This window comes from Macaca fascicularis, chromosome 3 (assembly GCF_037993035.2).
Source record: "Macaca fascicularis isolate 582-1 chromosome 3, T2T-MFA8v1.1".
NCBI classification, from domain to species: Eukaryota; Metazoa; Chordata; class Mammalia; order Primates; family Cercopithecidae; genus Macaca; species Macaca fascicularis.
Window position 1 is genome coordinate 97,717,913 of NC_088377.1, and position 20,865 is coordinate 97,738,777.

Consider the following 20,865-nt stretch of genomic DNA (forward strand, 5'->3'; position numbering starts at 1 on the left):
GAAAAATTAGCCAGGCATGATGGCACATGCCCGTAGTCCCAGCTACTTGGTAGGTTGAGGCAGGAGGATCCCGCCGGGGTTGCAGAGGTTGCAGTGAGCTAAGATCGCACTATATTGCACTTCAGCTTGGGCAACAGAGTGAGACCCTGTCTCAGAAAAAAAGGTGATGCTAAGTGAAATTATTTAAGTTGACTAATACATTCCCACTGTTCTTGGAAAGTATAGAAGAGATTTGCCTTTAGAATTTAACTATCAGTAGCAGCATCACTAAAAATTAAGTAATAATGTATAATAATGTATCTGTAATAATCTATAATATAGCTAGTTTTTCTATTAAAAAATTAAAATTCAAAATAAGTCAAAGGCATATTGTTTGGAAATAAATGTTTGTGTGCTAAATTCCATTCCTTTGCAATAAAACTAACATAGTGGTAGTGCTGTGTGTGCTGTGTTTGTCTTTACAAATGAGTCTGTAGAGTTTTCTGTCTCTCTCTAGGTATTCAGAAAACTGGGGATATAAGAACCCCTACACAAAGATTACCTAGTTCTGGAGCTTTTGAATTGTGTTCAGTAACAGTTAGTCAACCTCTTTCAGAAGCTAGGGAAGTAGTAATGCCCTATTTTTACAACACATTGTATGACAAAGCAGATGGGGCAAAATGTAAATAACTGGTGAATCAGAGATAACTAGGATTTTCTTGCACTGTTGCAATGTTCAAATTTGAAACTACATCAAAATAAAAGTTAAAAATATAGAAAAGGAATGAAAAATTTTAGAACTGATGTGGAACAATATTCAAAATATTTTAAGCGAAAAAAGCTAGGTGGAGAAGAACATGCTACCATTTGTCTGACTTTGATATTAATACTGGCCTCATCAAATGAGTTGGGCAGTATTACCTTATTTAAAGATTTTGTGTAAAACTAGTATTATTTCTTCCTTAAACATTTGACAGAGTTCAAACTGAAGCCACCTGGGCAGCCTGGTTTAAATTAAAAACCTTATGGCAAGGCTTTTCATTTAAAGTCACAACCAATTTCTTTCTGTTTTTAAGACTCTTGCTCTGTCACCCAGGCTGGAGCTCAGTGGCGCTGTCATGGCTCACTGCAGCCTTGACTTCCTGGGCTCAAACAATCCTCCCACTTCAGCCTTTTGAGTAGCTGGGACTACAGGCACACACCACCATGCCTACTGACTTTTCAAATTTTTTTGTAGAGATGGGGTCTCACTATGTTGCCCAGGCTGGTCTTGAAGTCCTGGACTCAAGCAATCCTCCCACCTCAGCCTCCCAAAGTGCTGGGATTACAGGTATGAGCCACTGCATTCAGCCCAATTTCTTTAATAGATAATAGGGCTATTCATATTTTCTTTTTGCAACTGTTTCGGTAATGCGAATTTTTAAAAGAATTTGTATATTTCATTTATGTTGTTAAATTTGTTAGCATAAAGTTGTTCACAATATTCCCCTATTTTCTGTTCTTTTAATTTCTGTAAGAGCTACACTAATGTCCCTTTTTCATCCCTAATGTTGGTAATTTGCATCTTCTTTCTTTTTATCTTTACCAGTCTGTAAAGATTTTATAAATATTGTTGACCTTTTTGAAAAACCAACTGTTGGCTTCATTTTCTTTATTGTGTAATACTACCTTAGAGGACAGTAGTTCCTAATGCCTACTTTTATTATGAGTCTCTGCCATTTATAAAGAACTGTGGACAGCACAGGGAATGGGGGAAGAAAACTCTGGTGAAGATTGAATCTTGGTAACAAAACAGTGACTTCATCAGAAAATTCTGTCACTCTCTATTAGATGTAATGAAGTTTGACCTTTTGGAATTTGGAATTTTTCAAATGAATAAGACAAAAATTTTAAAAACTCTCGTATTACTATGTGATAACACACATCTTTACAACTTTATGTTTGTTTTATCAATTACATATTAAAGATAGAAAATGGATGTGTTGTGATTCCAATTTGTTCCTGGCTAAAGGCATGTCTTACCAACAGCTTTTCCTGTTTGCACAACATTCCGGCTAGTTGTGACCATGACATTTCCAATTTTTTTGCCACGTTCACTATTCTGAACAGAACTGGGTAAAAGATAAAAGAAGAGTTAAGTACAATTTTTAAAAAATCTCACACATGCATACAGACACATGTAGACACACACACAATAATCACTCTGTAACCATCCCGAATTAGAATTACTGAGAAAAGAAGCTAAATTATTTGTTATGAATTTATTAACCTTTTAAGCATGTGCATTTTCAGAATACATGAGAAGAACATACAGATGAACCAAAAAGTGGTGAGGACATAAGAATGTATGTATGGCTGGCTACATCTCTCTGACAGCCATGGTTTGCTAAAAGCACTTCACCAAAATAAAAATGGTAAATCCTATTATTAGTTCACACCATCCTCTATGAAGAGCGGTGTTTTCACTTTGAAACATAACACACCGCTGAGCTAAAGAATGTTATGCACATATTTGGTTACTATTTGAAGCATAAGTCTATCAAGTAGAGAAAAACAATCCCCAAATAGCAATGAAACACATGGCATAAATTCAGAATTAAGAATTTTCCCAGTATTTTCTTTAAGTACTTACTGTGAGAATCTTAACTTCATGTCTGATACTGAGTATTGGCCTTGAAATGGATGGCTGTAAAAAAAAAAAAGTTTGCGTTTAAACTATCAGTATTTTACCAAGAAGGCTGCAAAAAAGAGTTATCACAAGAAAATATTAGTAAACTTCTCATGGACGACACAGCTGGGTGGCAGTGCTGAATTTGGTATCAGGAAACTTGGCTTTGATCACAGCTCTCCACTTACAATGATGACATCCAGAAAAGATTACCTAACCCCTCTGAGCTTTAGTTTCCTCACTTGTAAAACAGGTGTGTTATGTGTTGTGTGTGTGTGCGTGTGTGTGTGTAGCCTGTGTTAGTGCTATCCTGACATTCTAATTTATGTGGTCTGTCTTGGGTGGGGCTCAAGCATCAACATTTTTTACAAGCTCCCCAGGACAGTCAAGGTGAGTCACTGGTTTTAGGACATGGTCATAGATCATACCTTGATCCTGGCCGTCTTACAAATGTGTGCTATTGGTTATGCAAATATTTGTGGATGGATCAACAAAATCTCTACTTTCTGTTAGAAAAGCAGCTCAAAAGGCAGGTCTTAAAAAAAACCAGCAATATCGTTATTTTTGTAAGAAAATACATTATTCAGACTTCCCTATTTCCATTATATTAAAAGAAAAAAATATATATATCTAAATCAGGCATTCTGCAATTATACAGGCAGTAGGAAAAAAAAATCAAGCAACTTGACCACATAAAATGGAGGGGTCAATATCCAATTCTTATCTCAGGAGTCCCTCTGTCAAGGTGTAACAAAGAAAGTGATCCTAGTAAAATCTATAGCTACTTATAAAATTAATGGTTCTTCAAATGACAACAAACTACTCTTCATGGCCCAAAGCAAGCATATGTAACACTTCTTATTCCTAGATTCCTGAATCACAGGATTGAAATACTGACACATCACTTGATCATTCTCTATGTTCTGGAATGACTATATTTAAGGGATGAAATATGCCTGCTGCTTGTTAAGTTAGAATGCTACCTTCCCTAATCTTTAAGAGTTAAAGGGTTTCATACTTCTCGAAAGTTATAATTAGTTTGAAATATTTCTAAATGACACCCTCTGATAACAACAGAAGTTTAGCATTTCTTATTTTATTTTTTTGAGACAGAGTCTCACTGTTACCCAGGCTGGACTGCAGTGGCGCAATCTCGGCTCACTGCAACCTGCCTCCCAGGTTCAAGCGATTCTCCTGCCTCAGCCTCCTGAGTAGCTGGGATTACAGGTGCCTACCACCATGCCCAGCTAATTTTTTGTATTTTTAGTAGAGACAGGGTTTCACAATGTTGCCCAGGCTAGTCTTGAACTCCCGAGCTCACGTGATCCACCCACCTTGGCCTCCCAAAGTGCTAGAATTACAGGCGTGAGCCACCAGGCCCGGCTGCATTTGTTATTTTTAATTTGGTAAAAACGTTGAAAATTTGCTATTGAAGAAAACTAACTATTCACCCCAAAATATACCTCTTTGATGTATTTCAAGATGGCTATTCAGAAGGGCTGGAAATGCAAGCATAACTGAAAAGCTGTCTTTTGGGGGGTAGATTTGCATCTGTGGAGAAAATCTGCATTAATGCAGCCTGGTTTGCTCTGAGGCCCTCCAATATCAAGATATAGGAAAGATGAACTGAGTGTCTGGCACCTTTAAAGGTCTGAAAGAAACGTTTACCATCAATTCTCTCTGAGGGCTGCTAAGTGTGAAGCTGGGTACACAATCCAGTCACACTGTAGCTCTCCCTCATGCACATTAATAAATTTGCATGCCATTTCTCCTATTAATCTGCCTTTTGTCAGCTGACTTTCCAGTGACCCTTCAGAGGACGAAAGGGAAGTTCTCCCTTGGCCTGCACTATCATATCTGCGTGATTTCCCTACCTATATATTTTAGTTAACAAGTCATTCTTCAGCCTTCTTTTCAATCTAAATAGCCTCAATTTCTTCACATGTTCTTCTAAGCACCATTTCATAATCCTTTTAAAACTCATTTCAGCTAAGGCTTTTTTGGACCTGTACTAACATCTATAGAGCTGATTCAAGTTAAAAGCACCAGATGTAGTGACAGATAAAGATTTGACCAGGCGTCCCAGTGCAGGGCCCAGGGAGGAGACTGGGATGGCTCTGTGTGTTGACTGCTTGGACAGTCAAGGCTGACCTGCCCTCCCAGCACCACCCTGTGAGTGCCATCCTGCTCCTCCACATCTGTTTCCCTTCAGCATGTTGAGAATAGAGACTTTGTAGTCAGTGAGGGAGAACACTTTGAACTCAGCCCTTTCATTTAATACTATTAAAAAGGTTTTGCCTTTTAATTTGCTGTTTTTACTATAGTCAAATGGCAATACAGGTTTCTGCTACAGCCAAGTGTGATGATTAAATTCACCAAAATTGGTGCTGAACCTAGTCATTTTTACTTCAAAAGATGGAGTCTCATTATGTTGCCTAGGCTGGCCTTGAAACCTTGGGTTCAAGTAATCCTCCCGCTTCAGTCTCCCAAGTAGCTGGGACTATAGGCACATGCCAATGTGCCCAGCTCCTTGGTTATTTTTCTTGATGCATAATACAAAGCTTAACAGACATGTTACCCAAAACCCTCTGTGTACCACCTTACTCATGCACATACTTCCCCAGGTTGCTATGGCTTCAATATCGGGTGTGTGTGAGTGTGTGTGCAGGAAAGTATCCTTTCTAGCACATCTTAAATCACATTAGAAAAGTTAACTCTAGTCCCAAGATAATATGGTAGTCAGTACAAAGGTGACTTTTGTTCCTCACAGAGAAGTTTAAAATTCAAATGAAAATGGTGTATGCTTGGCTGGGCATGGTGGCTCACGCCTGTAATCCCGACACTTTGGGAGGCCAAGGTAGGTGGATCACGAGGTCAGGAGTTCAAGAACAGCCTGGCCAAGATGGTGAAACCCCGTCTCTACTAAAAATACAAAAATTAGCTGGACCTGGTGGGAGGTGCCTGTAATCCCAGCTACTCGGGAGGCTGAGGCAGAAAAATTGCTTGAACCTGGGTGGCAGAGGTTGCAGTGAGCCAAGATCGCACCAGCACTCCAGCCTGGGCAACAGAGTAAGACTCCGTTTCAAAAAAAAAAAAAAAAGAAAAGAAAATGGTATATGCTTGTATCATTATGAAAAACCACATCATCTTTTTTATTTTTATTTTATTTTATTTTTTTTAAGACAGAGTCTCGCTCTGTCGGCCAGGCTGGAGTGCAGTGGCGCGATCTCAGCTCACTGCAAGCTCCACCCGGGTTCACGTCATTCTCCTGCCCCAGCCTCCCAAGTAGCTGGGACTATAGGCGCCTGCCACCACGCGTGGCTAATTTTTTTGTATTTTTAGTAGATACAGGGTTTCACATCGTTAGCCAGGATGGTCTCGATCTCCTGACCTTGTGATCCACCTGCCTCAGCCTCCCAAAGTGCTGGGATTGCAGGTGTGAGCCACTGCGCCAGGCCTTATCTTTTAATTTGGAAAACAAGTTCCTGTATACACTGTATCAACTGATCTCCTTCGATGCTCTCTGTTGTATTCACACACAAATGTTATTGTTTCATAATGGCTTTAATCAACGGCCTTTTATGCCTATGTGGGATAAAGCCTTCATCATCAACATTCAGTATTGCAGCAGGTATTAAGTTTTGTTGAACCTTAGAGCCTGATGTGGAAACCAGGTCTGACCATATATCCAGGAATCCAAATATTAACTTTTTTTTTTTTTTTTTTGAGACAAAGTCTCCCTCTTGTTATCCAGGATGGAGTGTAATGGCGTGATCTCGGCTCACTGCAACCTCTACCTCCTGGATTCAAGGGATTCTCCTGCCTCAGCCTCCCAAATAGCTGGGATTACAGGCGCCCACTACCATATCTGGCTAATTTTTTTGTATTTTTAGTAGAGATGGGATTTCAGCATGTTGGCCAGGCTGGTCTTGAACTCCCGATCTCAGGTGATCTGCCCACCTCGGCCTCCCAAAGTGCTGGGATTACAGGCTTGAGCCCAGCCCCAGATATTAACTTTAATTGGTTTCGCATACGTCATGTTTTAAAATAGCCTCCTAGTTTTACGCATGCAGTAAACCAGTGGTATTTCCTACTAGGATTCTATCTTGTTGAACCATTCTGGTAAAGAACAGCTCCAGGGAAAGAGAGAAGAATCACTGTGTACTGAGCATCACCGAGTGCCAGGGACTTGCTCTCTGAATCACATCGAGAGCCAGGGAAATGTCAGTGCTTCCCATAATGCTCATGCTTTTTGTATAACAATCTGAATATGGAAGCAGTTTCTAAGCTGTTTCTTTATATTTGGGAGCCTTTTTATGACCTACTTAAGGGGATTCTTGAAGATATTCACAATATCAAAGTTAAAATAGATTTTTCTTTGTATTGGACATTTGTAAACCAACCATTATGTACTACAGTCTTCAGAGGATGCGCTTACTTTGGATTTATTTCTGCAAGTGCTGGATGCTTGTTGCTGTTCCACACCCTGTAGTTGTGAGTATTCTTCCATGCTGTAACAAAAGTTGTCCCATAGTCCGATAGTATCTTTTCATTATCTGTCAAGTAAATATTTGAAAGAAGTTGAGCTGGGCTGTAGCCATTCAGGGATGTGAAGACTACAACCAAAAAGGGTAAAGGAACGACTTTATCCCCGTGCCCTCCCATATTTGGGGGAGATAGCCTACCAGATGTCAGGAAACTTGGGTCTAGTTCCAGAAATCCTGTTAAGGAGCTATGTGGCCTTTGGCAAGTCACTTAATCACTCAGAACTTCATTTTCCTAACTGGAAAATAAGAGGGTTGAGCCAGATATTTTCCAAGGTTCCTTACAACTCCAAAATATTTCCATGTTCTCCTTACCATTATGAGGACAGTATTATTAATTAATCAAAAACTGTATGCTTGACAGTGAATAAATATACTGGTTTATATGCATGGCATAGGCAATTGGGATATCTTTCTACTTTTTTATAAATGCCATTTTTCTACAAAAAAAGATTAAGAATGAATACACAAAGTGGTTCTTTCAGTCATGATGTTCTCTTCTTTGGACTTTGTCTATTTGGTGTTTCATTCTTGAATTTCCTAGCATTTCACTGTCAAAAACACTTTAAAAAGGCCATGCACGGTGGCTCATGCCTGTAATCCCAGCACTTTGGAAGGTCGAGCAGGGCAGATCACCGGAGGTCAGGAGTTCGAGATCAGCCTGGCTGACATGGCGAAACCCCATCTCTACCAAAAATACAAAAATTAGCCGGGCGCGGTGGTGGGCACCTGTAGTCCCAGCTACTCAGGAGGCTGAGGCAAGAGAATCGCTTGAAACTGGGAGATGGAGGTTGCAGTGAGCCAAGATCACGCCACAGCACTCCAGACTGGACGACAAGAGTGAGACTCTGTCTCAAAAAAAAAAAAAAAAAAAAAAAAGACTTAAAAGAATATACAGAAAACTGATAAAGTTTTTAGCTTTATCAATACCATGGGAAAGTATCCATGTGTGTTTCCTCCACTTGGAAGATCAGAAATGGTTTGGAGAACTGATAAAAATGGCTATTACTTCATATATTAATTGCATGTTGTTTGCTTTGAAGGTGAAATACAAAGTGAAAACAACCTTTTGTTGGTAGGAAAGGAAATGAATGAGATACACAGTTCCATACACAGCATAAAGAAGTTGTTCTAAGAACACGTTACTCAAGCAGTTCATTGGGGTGAATTTCCTCATTTGACCTTGTTACTTGTTAAGAATATGGGCCTAAGCCAAACTGTTTGGGATCAGATCCCGCCTAAGCCTCTTATCAGATGGATGAGCAAGCTATTTAACCTCTGTGAGCTTCATTTTCTCTTCTGTAAAAGGTGATGACAAGGTACCTACCTTCAGGATTGCTGTGAGGATGAAATGAATTACTAGAGGTAAAGTGCTCAGAACACTGGTCCCTGCATATATTTAACGTTCAAAAAAAAAGTGAGCTACTATTATTCAGTGCCTACAGCCTCCTGGGCAAATATTTTTTAAAAAGCAAATTAATTAAGCTACATGACAGTGGGGACTGAAGTTTTCTTTCTAGATTACTGAATGATTTGGGGTTAAAGGATTTAATTTTGGTGTCTCAGCTGCTATACTGGTAGTGGTGGCAAATATTTAAAAATATCCCATTAACTAATGAGGACTTGTTCCTCAGCTTTTACAAATGAAAAACTCTCCTGAAACCTAATTTAAAACTCCTTATACGCACTGTGAACAACTAACCTGGGAGCATGTGGCGGCGGTGGTGGTGGTGGTGGTGTTGATTAAAAAAATCTACTGATACAACAATGTGAATGTATCTAATGCCACTGTGGAGCTGTACATTTAAAAATCATAAAGATGGTAAATTTTATGCTATGTGTATTTCATCACAATTTAAAAAATAATGGTTAACTGAAACAAAAACACAAGCTCAACATATTTCTAACAACTCTAATGAATATTTGCCAAATGTCCAATGTGAAAATCTCATTGTAGAGCTCCATTTTCACTATTTATATATTTTTTTCCCAAGGGGAATGAGAGAGTTTTAATGCAGGAGTAAGTCCATGTTTACCTGCCCCATTTTAACCATTTAATAGGAATAATAATATTTTTTAGAATGGATTATAAATTTGAAGATTTAATCATTTACAACATGGTTTTCAATGATGTCTATTTTTTATATTCTTCTTTCTCCCTTTATACATCTTAAAAACATGTAGACAGTATTCATAAACAGCTGCCAAACACAGAATACGACGCAGCCATGTAAAAGTGATGATGTATGTTCATGTTATGTTGATACATGTTTCTATTATAAAGTAATAAAAAGTTTCAGAAAACACGTATAAAGGGATCCATTTTTGTAAAAGGACCACCAAAAGTACCATGAAACCAAAATCCAAAATACATGCATAGGAAAAGATCTGCAAGGCTATAAAGTACTCAAGATGTTAAAAGTGGCTATCTCTGTGTGAGGGAATAACTGGTAATTTTTATATAAGGAATATGTATTTATTGTGCAATCTAAAACCTCAAAAATGTTACAAAATGAAAAATTATAATAAAACAGTAGCTGTGTGCTCTGCGTGGTTTCTTACCTAATTGCAGTGTGGCAGCCAGCAGGGCATGAATGTAGACCGCAAACTGGGCCCGGATCCATTCGTCACCTCCCTCCCAGCCTGTGCCATCTAGGAAGACGTCATCCCGATTCTCAGTCACGTGCCTCACTAGGTAATCTGCGAACCTTAGGTCTGCAGTGGTTGGGTTAAGCAGCTTCCTGAGTTCTGGATCATGGATCTGGATCAGAGCTTCTTCTACCTAGAGGGTATCCAGGTACAAGTCAGAGTCTGGGCATTCACGCAGACATCCATGCCACACTTTACAGAGTAACTACAGGGAAGGTGGAGCTGGAAATAAAAAATATGAATAATAGCATTCTCAAAAGGTGAGTCTAAGAAAGAGGTCTGTACACTGAAGTTTTCTTTCTATTTATAAAATGTTCACTTTCTGTTTTTAGAAAATAACACACATAAATGTAGTATTTTAAACTATAAAATTACATAGATTGCAAATATTTGGGAAAACATAGAAATACGTGTAAAAATCACCTTTATTTCACTAGCAGAAATGAACACATTTAACAAGTGTAATTCCTTAAATACTTTTTCTTTTGAGTGCAGATATTTTAGAATATTCTTGGTTTTTTTTTTTTTTTTTTTTTTTTTTTTTGAGACGGAGCCTTGCTCTGTTGCCCAGGCTGGAGTGCAGTGGTGCAATCTCGGCTCACTGCAACCTCCGCTTCCCGGGTTCATGCCGTTCTCCTACCTCAGCCTCCTGAGTAGCTGGGACTACAGGCGCCCACCACTGTGCCAGGCTAATTTTTTGTATTTTGTAGTAGAGATGGGGTTTCACCGTGTTAGCCAGGATGGTCTCAACCTCCTGACCTTGTGATCCACCCGCCTTGGCCTCCCAAAGTGCTGGGATTACAGGCGTGAGCCACCATGCCCAGCCAGATACTTTAGAATATCTTATTATGTAGTATTTGGCATACTAAAAAATACATGTAACTTACAGGTTAGTTTTGAAGTATAATAATAAAAGAAATTCCTATGAACCCACCAACCAACTACAGAACTAGAATGTAACCAATAATGTTGAAGCAGCTCCATGGTTCTCCCATCCATATCCTCCTGTCTTGGAAAATGTATATACTCTTTCTTCTTCAAATTTGGGATTATAATAAATACATCTTTGAATCCTGAACTTTCATTATATTATAACCATTCGCCCAAGAAACATGTTTTCATATGTTCTGTCAGAAACTACAAAAACCTTAGTGTGGCTGAATTTTTTTTTTTTTTTTGAGACGGAGTTTCACTCCATCGCCTAAGCTGGAGTGCAGTGGCACAATCTTGGCTCTCTGCAAACTCTGCCGCCCAGGTTCAAGTGATTTTCCTGCCTCAGCCTCCCGAGTAGCTGCAGCTGGGATTATAGGCACCTGCCACCATGCCCAGCTAATTTTTGTATTTTTAGTAGAGACGGAGTTTCACCATGTTGGCCAGGCTGGTCTTAAACTCCTGACCTCATGATCCACCACCTCAGCCTCCCAAAGTGCTGGGATTACAGACTTGAGCCACTGCACCTGGCCATTTATTTATTTATTTAATTAATTTATTTATTTAGAGACAGGGTCTCACTCTGTCACCTAGGCTGGAGTGCAGTGGTGCGATCTTGGCTCACTGCAACCTCCACCTTCAAGGTTCAAACGATTCTCCTGCCCTCCCGAGTAGCTGAGGCTACAGGCACACACCACCATGTCTGTCTGGCTAATTTTTTGGTATTTTTAGTAGACACAGGGTTTCACCATGTTGGCCAGGGTGGTCTTGAACTCCTGACCGCAGGTGATCCACCCACCTCGGCCTCCCAAAGTGCTGGGATTACATGTGTGAGCCACTGCGCCGAGCCTTATGAAAGTTTTCAAAAATTATTTCAGGCTGGGCGTGGTGGCTTACGCCTGTAATCCCAGCACTTAGGGAGGCTGAGGTGGGTGAATCACCTGAGGTCAGGAGTTCAAGACCAACCTGGCCAACATGGTGAAACCCAATCTCTACTAAAAATAGAAAAAATTAGCAAAGCATGGTGGCGGGCACCTGTAATCCAACCTACTTGGGAGGCTGAGGTAGAAGAATTGCTTGAACCCAGGAGGCGGAGGTTGCATGGAGCTGAGATCGCGCCATTGCACTCCAGCCTGGGCAACAAGAACAAAACTGTGTCTCAAAATAACAAAAAAAGAGGAAAAAAAGAGATTATTTTAGTTGTAAAATAAATGATTTAAATTTTTTATATATTGATGTCAAATATTTATTCCTAGCTTCCTTCTTGGTATCAAGAGCATTCTAAACAGGCTAGAAGGACTGAAATTACTTAAACAACACACACATGTTAAAAATCGTGAGGTAGTGGTAGGCCCAGTTGCCCAGGTTGGAATCCTGGTTTACCCGTTTACTGGCTGTTTGATATTGTACAAATCACTTCATCTCTCTGTTCCTTAGCCTCTGCAGGTATAAAATGTGGATAGTACAGTTCTATTGACTGTTTTTATGAGAATTAGACCAGTTAATACACATAAAATACTTAGAATACATGGCACGCAGTATGCAGTTACTATCATTACTAGTGTTGTTACTATATATTCATAATTGTAGTTAAGAAAGGAAAACTGGGATGAGCAGGGCCAAATACACACACTCACACATAAACGTACTTCCACAATGGCATCACTGAGGTGTTTCTGTTGTCGAAAAAGGATGTTAGTAGCTCCAGCAACAAACCCCCGAACGGTGACATCAGAGAGAAGATGATGCTGCTGCAATGCCATGTAAGGCAAACACAGATATCCCTATGAATTAGAACAGTAATAGAAAATATCAGAAAAGTAAAAGGTTACCCTTCTCTTTAAACTTAGAGGGCTAACAGTAGGAAAAGAAACTTCCATTCTTTCTTGCCCTGTCTGTAAGTCAGCTAATCTTTGACTCAATAAAATAATATTCCAGGGGAACTTCAAGTCTTGACTACAGTAATTCCAGTTAATGATTAGCTAATTGTCTCCATGAATGGTCAAATCTTGGCAAGGTGGTTTAATATGAAGGTTGTCTTTCTTGATCACTTTGTTCTCATTCAATTTAAAAGCCTCTACAGTAACTAATGAATTGAACCTTTTCATTTAGGAAATGAAACATTAAGCCTGTTAATAAGTACGTTTTGTAGTAGAAGGCTGATAAAAATTTAAAATACATGCATCTGCACATAACCACCGAAGCACTATTAGGAGAACAGCAAAGTATTGCATAGCATTTGTTATACTGTACTATGTTACAAATCATGCAAAAAGATTTCAAGGTATTTGCTACTAAATATCTAAAGCAAAAATGACACTGGCAGTATTTGTGTATTTAATTAATTTCCATTTGAATTTTATTTGAAAACAGCACTGCTCCAAAAATTGCAGTGGAATTGCTAAACTGCAGCAGGCGTCTAAGTCTACAAAAAATCCGGCGTACTTCCTGACAGTGCAGGTGCTAACACTGGAATGCTTCACTGAAGGAAGATACGCAACTTCTGCTGCAAGATTCTAAATCAGAATAGGTTTTCAACAAGTGGCATGACTTGTACATACAGCCAGGAACACAGACTCACTGAGCCCCTGAACTTGTTTTCAGCCTCAAGTTCTGTAAGATTTTTTTTACATCTCATCACTTTTTAAAACACAGAATTACGTCATCTGGACAATGTTGTGTTTACATCATGAGACAAATCTCTCTGAAGACAGGGGATAGCCCCTTTGCAACTTGATATTCTTTATGGCAACTAGGAGAGTGCTTTGTGTGTAACTTCACAGGTGGTTGTTAAATAGTTAATATGAAAGGGAAGACTTCCAAAAGTTGGAATATACGTCTAGTAATTTGGTTATATTCTTACTCTTGAAAATGTCTTTTGTTGCTTGATCAGACCCTAACTAACAGAAGCAGCGAAAATAAATCCATGCCTTTGCATTAGAGATGCTCAGTATAGAGGTTCTCAACCCAGGGTCCTCATTCAGAATCAGTATTATATTTCATAATAATAACAAAACTAAAAAGTGTGTTTTAAAAAAATAAGGTTGAAGCTTTTAAAAAATGTTTAAAAATCCTTTTAAAATTTCTAAATATATATGCCTTTTGGCCCAGCATTCTGCTTGTAATTTATCCTACAGTATCCTACAAATACTATATCATGTGTGATATTATATTTATGAAAATAAATGCAATATCAAAAAACTCAAATCCAAACTGTTCATGAATAGGGGACTAATAAATGTTCATCCATACAATGAACCTGCAGCCATTAAAAGCGATGATGTTCGTCTCCAAAGAATATTATGGGCTGGACGTGGTGGCTCATGCCTGTAATCCCAGCACTTTGGGAGGCTGAGGCAGGCAGATCACTTGAGGTCAGGAGTTCGAGACCAGCCTGGCCAACATGCTGAAACCCTGTCTCTACTAAAAATTCAAAAATTAGCCAGGCATGGTGGTGGGCACCTGTAATCCCAGTTACTTGGGAGTCTGAGGCAGGAGAATCGCTTAAACCCAGGAGGTGGAGGTTGCAGTGAGCCAAGATAGCACCATTGTACTCCAGCCTGGGCGACAGAGTAAGACTCTATCTCAAAATAAAATAATAATAATAAAAGAATATGATGTAACAAAAGAATAAGCGAGCTGGGCATGATGACTCACACCTGTAATCCTAGCACTTTGGGAGGCCAGAGTGGGAGGACTGCTTGAGCCCAGGAGTTCGAGAATGGCCGGGCAGCATAGTAAGACACTGTCTCTAGAAAAAATAAAAATGAAATTTAAAAAAGGGCCGGGTGCGATGGCTCACACCTGTAATCCCAGCACTTTGGGAGGCTGAAGAGGACAGATCATCTGAGGTCAGGAGTTTGAGACCAGCCTGACCAACATGGTGAAATCCTGTCTCTACTAAAAATATAAAAATGAGCTGGGCGTGGTGGTGGGTGCCTGTAATCCCAACTACTCAAGAGGCTGAGGCAGGAGAATCGCTTGAAAAGACCAGGAGGTGGAGGCTGCAGTGAGCTGAGATCATACCACGGCACTCCAGCCTGGGTGACAAGAGCAAAACTGTGTCAAAATAAATAAATAAATAATTAAATTAAAAAATAAAGGGCAAAAATGGGCACATTCTGCTGCCATTTGTAAAAAGGGAGGGGAAATATGCATTTGTTTCTGCATAGAATACCCCCAGAAGGAAAGATAAGACAGTGACAATGTTGGCTGCCACTGGAGAGGGCTGCTGGATAGCAGGGGATGGAATGGAAGGGAGACTTTTTATTAGCGATGCTTCGGAATCTTTCAAATATTGAACTATGTGGAAGCATTACATATTTATAAAAGTATTTAAAATAGTTCAAAATAGCTTTAAAATTGTAGCATTACTTGCTGGGTGTGGTGGCTCATGTCTGTAATCCCAGCACTTTGGGAGGCCAAGGGGGACAGACTGCTTGAGCTCAGGAGTTTGAGACCAGCCTGAGCAACACGGTGAAACTCCATTTCTACCAATAATACAAAAATTAGCTGGGTATGGTGGCCCGCATCTGTGGTCCCAGCTACTCAGGAGACTGAGGTGGGAGGATCCCTTGAGCCTAGGAGGTCAAGGCTGCAGTGAGCTGAGATCACACCACTGCTCTCCAGCCTGGGTGAAAAGCAAAACTCTGTCTCAAAAATAAACAAACAAAGTTACAAATAAAATGAAACTTAAGGGAATTCCAAATTAAGTCATCTTTTGGGGGAGGCAATTGTGTGTTTTTTTTAAAGAGTACCAGATACAATAAAAGCCAAACAAAGAAATGGCTACTGCTCTTTAAAAAAGTTTTAAAACGCAGCACCTATCCTCCTACATAATGAAATAATATGAAATAATCTTCCCTATCTCTCAAACACTAAAAGTAATTTCTTTTTTTTTTTTTTTTTTGAGATGGAGTCTCGCTGTGTCCCCCAGGCTGGAGTGCACTGGCGAGATCTCGGGTCACTGCAAGCTCCGCCTCCCGTGTTCACGCCATTCTCCTGCCTCAGCCTCCCGAGTAGCTGGGACTACAGGTGCCCACCACCACGCCTGGCTAATTTTTTTTGTTGTTGTTGTATTTTTAGTAGAGACAGGGTTTCACCATATTAGCCAGGATGGTCTCGATCTCCTGACCTTGTGATCCACCGGCCTCAGCCTCCCAAAGTGTTGAGATTACAGGCGTGAGCCACCGCGCCTGGCCAAAAGTCACATTTATTTGGCTACAGGTTGAGGTAACTTTTTAAAAAATTAAAATTGAAAACAATTCTATTTTTATTCTCGACCTCCAGTGCTTCATTTGACTAGCCTTAAACATTATTATTTTAGCTGGGTGTGGTAGCTCACACCTGTAGTCCCAGCTACTTGGAAGGCTAAGGCGGGCAAACTGCTTGAGCTCAGGAGTTCAAGACCAGCCTGAACAATATGATGAAACCCCATCTCTACAAAAAATTAGCTGGGCATGGTGGCAAGCGCCTGTGGTCCCAGCTACTTGGGAGGCTGCAGTGGGAGGATCGCTTGAACACGGGAGGTGGAGGTTACAGTGAGCCGAGATTGCACCACTGTATTCCAGGCTGGGCAAGAGTGGTGAGACCGTCTCCAAAAAAAAAAAAAAAAAGATTAAAAAAAATAATAATTATTTGTTAAGATGAGGTCTTGGTCTTTTGCCCAGGCAGGAGTGCAGTGGCATGACCATGGATCACTGCAGTCTTGACCTCCTGGGCTCAAGTGATCCTCCCACCTCAGCCTTCCAAGTAGCTGGGACTACTGGCACATGCCCCCACACCTGGCTAATTTCTTTCTTTTTTTTTTTTGGAGTGCAGTGGCAGGATCTCGGCTCACTGTAACCTTCGCCTCTTGGGTTCAAGCGATTCTCCTGCCTCAGCAGCCTGAGTAGCTGGGAATACAGGTGCGTGCCACCATGCCCAGCTAATTTTTGTATTTTTAGTAGAGATGGGGTTTCACCATGTTGGCCCGAATGGTCTTGATCTCTTGACTTCAGGTGATCCACCTGCCTGGGCCTCCCAAAGTGCTGGGATTACAGGCATGAGCCACCGCACCTGGCCCCAGCTAATCTTTTAATTTTTACTTAGTAGAGTTGAGGTCTCACTATGTTGCTCAGGCTGGTCTCAAATTCCTGAGCTCAAGTGATTCTTCTGCCTTGGCTGTTTCAAAGTTTTTTAATCGACAATAATTGCATTGAGGTAATTTCTTTCTTTCTTTCTTTTTTTTTTTTTTTTGAGACGGAGTTTCGCTCTTGTTGCCCAGGCTGGAGTGCAATGGCGTGATCTCCACTCATCGCAACCTTTGCCTCCCAGATTCAAGCGATTCTCCTGCCTCAGTCTCCCGAGTAGCTGGGATTTCAGGCATGCACCGCCACACCCAGCTAATTTTGATTTTTAGTAGAGACGGGGTTTCTCCATGTTGGTCAGGCTGGTCTTGAACTCCCGATCTCAGGTGATCCGCCCACCTTGGCCTCTCAAAATGCTGGGATTACAGGCCTGAGCCACCGAGCCTGGTCGCATTGAGGTTATTTCTAAATAGAGTTCCATTATAGTGACTCAACTAATTTTACTGAATAATGGCAAAAATCTCATAACTAGAAGAGGGAGAAAGCTGATGCGTGAGATTAAGGCAGGTGAGAGTCCGAGCTCCAAGGGCTCCAGTCGTTTCTGGCCAGTCCTCCATTAACTACTTTGCTCCAAAGTGCAGCCAATTCCAGAACACTTTCAGTAACAAGATGGGAAGACTTAAAATCAGGGAAGAATGGAAGAAAAGCCCTCAGGATTGTCTTTTCACATCAGAAAATAGCTACTGTATCTTCCTCTTTATCTTTTTTTCCACTTCCCTCCTTCCCCTTCAATGTTTCTCTGGTTAGAAAGTGATGGAGCAGCAGAGCATAAATACTACACAGGCCCAAATCATCCTCTAATTTCCTACTTCTCCTTCAGTGTCCCAGTTACCTTCCCATCACCCTATGGGAAGCCTACCCCACAGCTGCCTCCAGCCCCTCTTCTTCCTTAGCACCCATTTCTTCTCTACACTTCCTGAATCAGCTCTCAGGAAAGGTGCAAATATATTTTAGAAGCTAGTATCCACAGCATTTACATAGTAAGCCTCCTCTCTGAAACTGACATGAAAGGCATCAACCTCAGGCAAGTTCATGTACCAGAGAGAGGACTAGAAAGTCGGGGAACTGGAGACTTTCTTCCGTAAATAATTGTTTTATTGTGTAGAAATTTGTTTCCATTTATTTATATGATAACTACTCTACTTCAGCAATATTCCCCAGGCACCCAGGCATCTCTCCAGCTATTTCTAAAATTACTTTTCAAAATGTTTTGCTAACCTAATTCATTCTGTACAAGGATTTTAAGATCTTCAAGAGAAAAAAGCCTAAAGACAATTTGGTTTTAAGAATATTTCATATTCCAAAGTTACTGACATGAAAAAGTCAGCATTGCCATTTAAAACTGTGATTAAAGAAATTAGATTTTCATCCAAACACTCAAAAAACATAAAACCAAAAAGACAAATATTTTATAGGGACGTTAGTAAGCCCATCATATATTTAATACTGATACTGTATACAGCACACAAATCTAATACTCCGCTAAACATGCTTTATTGACAAGACGCAAAATACATCTTTAAATTGCTTTGTCAGCAACCTGACAAAACCAAAATCCCTCTCCAGTTAATTTCTCTCTTGATATCTTCACAATAGTAAAAATTAGAGGGCAGGTGGGTGAAACAGCAAAGTCAGGGCTCTGAAAGGTATAGGAAGTCATAACACAGCTCAGAACGCCCACAATTTGTGGCTACTTGCTTTACCAGTAGTCTGAGAAACCCAAGTTTTCTCCCCAAGTTCTTAAATTCCAGTTTTGCATTGGTTTAATCGTGGAATCAGTTAAGATAATTTCAGAATCCCAAGCAAGTTACAAAATGAACAAAGATGGCATTCTCTATTAACTATTCACCAACAATGACTCTGGGCAAGTACATTTTTGCAAAGTTGGGTAAACCCAGAAATAATTTATCAAATAATATAGGAGAGGAAATAAATACATTGTTCAAGCCAACATTACCCATCTTTCTTTTCCACATAAAGTTTTACTTCATAAATACCAGACAGTATTGAGGGAAAAACAGAATACTTTGTTCTAGTAACTGAAAAGGTGGTACATCTGCCTTTCATGGTAGACTGCAAGATCACAGATGACAAGAATTCAGAATCTAGTATGGTGTCTGGCTCATGGAAGGGCAATAAATACAGTTGGTTCTCCACATCCATGGGTTCCACATACCAGATTCAACCGACCTTGGATTAAAAATATTGAGAAAAATAATAATACAAAATTAACCCTAGCATAGTAACTATTCACATAGCATTTACATTGCATTAGGTATTATAAATAATCTAGAGGTGATTTAAAGGATACGGGAGAGGCTGGGCACAGTGGCTCATGCCTGTAATCCCAGCACTTTGGGAGGCCAAGGTGGGCAGATCACCTGAGATCAGGAGTCTGAGACCAGCCTGGTCAACATAGTGAAACCCTGTCTCTACTAAAAATACAAAAATCAGCTGGGCATAGTGATGGGCGCCTGTAGTCCCAGCTACTCGGGAGGCTGAGGCAGAAGAATCGCTTCAACCTGGGAGGTGGAGGTTGCAGTGAGCTGAGATCATGCCACTGCACTCCAGCCTGGGGGACAGAGCAAGACTTTGTCTCAAAAAAAAAAAAAAAAAAGAAAAACCATATGTGGGAAGATGTACACAGGTCATATGCAAACATTATGCCACTCTATGTAAGTGACTTGAACATTCTCGAATTTTGGTATGGGGTAAGTTCCTGGAACTAATCCCCCATGAATAATGAGGGATAACTGTACTTGTAGAATAAGAAATTAAAAAAAATTTTTTTTCTGCTCTACTTTGAAAATTCACAAATAGCAATAAAAGTTTTTCTGCAAAGGATGAAAAAAACATCCAAACAATGTAGCTTCCAGAATATGTCTCAGCATCAGTGTAACTTTGTTTATTTTTATATAGAGACAGGGTCTTACTCTAAACTCTGAAGCTCAGACTGGAGTGCAGTGGCACAGTCATGGCTCACAGCAGCCTCAAAGTCCTGGGTTCAAGAGATCCTCTTGCCTCAGCCTCCCAAGTAACTGTGACTATAGTCATATGCCACCGTGTCCAGATAATTTATTTTACTTTTTCGTAGAGATGAGGTCTTGCTTTGTTGCACAGGCTGGTTTCTAGATTCTGGTTTCAAGCAATCCTCCCTGCCTCGGCCTCCCAAAGTGCTGGGATTACAGGTGTGAGACACTATGTCCAGTCCAGTGTAACTTTTGACCCAGTGAAGTTGACTGCTTCATCTTAATGCATTACTGACATTAAGAAATGATATCCTGAGAAGACTGTGAATTAAAGATTCAATTTGATTTACTATATTGTGTTTAAGTCATTAAAAAATTCAAATACATTCTGGTTTTTATAAAAAGATTAAAAAAGTGTTAGAACAATTAGCCAAAACACTGTTATATTCAAATGAACTTTACTAATATAAGTACACTTAATAAGTGTATGTATTAAGTATACTTAGTAAATATATATGTATACTTATTTATTAGTTATAACTTTCCTCACTTGTAAGTGATATAAGTTAGACATCTAAGCTTTTCTCTTTTAAAATTGTAGTATTTTGATATATATAGGCAACTCTTTTTATTGTACTTCATTTAATTGTGCTTTTTCTAAACTGAAGGTTTATGGCAACCCTGCAACCATCATCTAGTTTTCCAACAGCCTGTGCTCACTTCCCTGCCTCTGTCACATTTTGGTAATTCTCACAATATCTCACACATTTTCCTTATTATTGTGTTTCTTACGCTGATCTGTGATCCGTGATCTTTGATGTTACTATTGTCATTGTTTTGAGGTGACATGAACCACACCCACATAGACAGCAAATTTAATAAATGCTGTGTGTGTTCTGACTTCTCCACTGACTGGCCATTCCTGTCTCTTCCCCTCTCCTCAGACCTCCGTATCCCCTGAGATGCAGCAATATTTAAATTAGGCCAATTAACAACCC

General features: G+C 39.9%; 1 protein-coding gene across 7 annotated transcripts in view; it reads right to left on the reverse strand.

The window, feature by feature from the left end:
• Positions 1 to 20,865, reverse strand: part of AVL9 (AVL9 cell migration associated) — a 102,478-nt gene that overhangs the window by 5,804 nt on the left and 75,809 nt on the right. For 3 of the 7 annotated variants that reach the window (XM_074035252.1, XM_005549830.5, XM_074035253.1), the window contains exons 11-15: positions 12,420 to 12,554; positions 9,754 to 9,973; positions 7,086 to 7,203; positions 2,612 to 2,665; positions 2,002 to 2,090 (exon numbers count right to left, since the gene is read on the reverse strand). In XM_074035252.1, the coding sequence (XP_073891353.1) occupies positions 2,002 to 2,090; positions 2,612 to 2,665; positions 7,086 to 7,203; positions 9,754 to 9,973; positions 12,420 to 12,554 (616 nt within the window). Of the gene's footprint in view, positions 1 to 2,001; positions 2,091 to 2,611; positions 2,666 to 7,085; positions 7,204 to 9,753; positions 9,974 to 12,407; positions 12,555 to 18,373; positions 19,089 to 20,865 lie in introns of those variants that run through there. The other 4 variants (XM_074035251.1, XM_015447540.4, XM_074035250.1 and 1 more) reach the window with 2 other exon arrangements.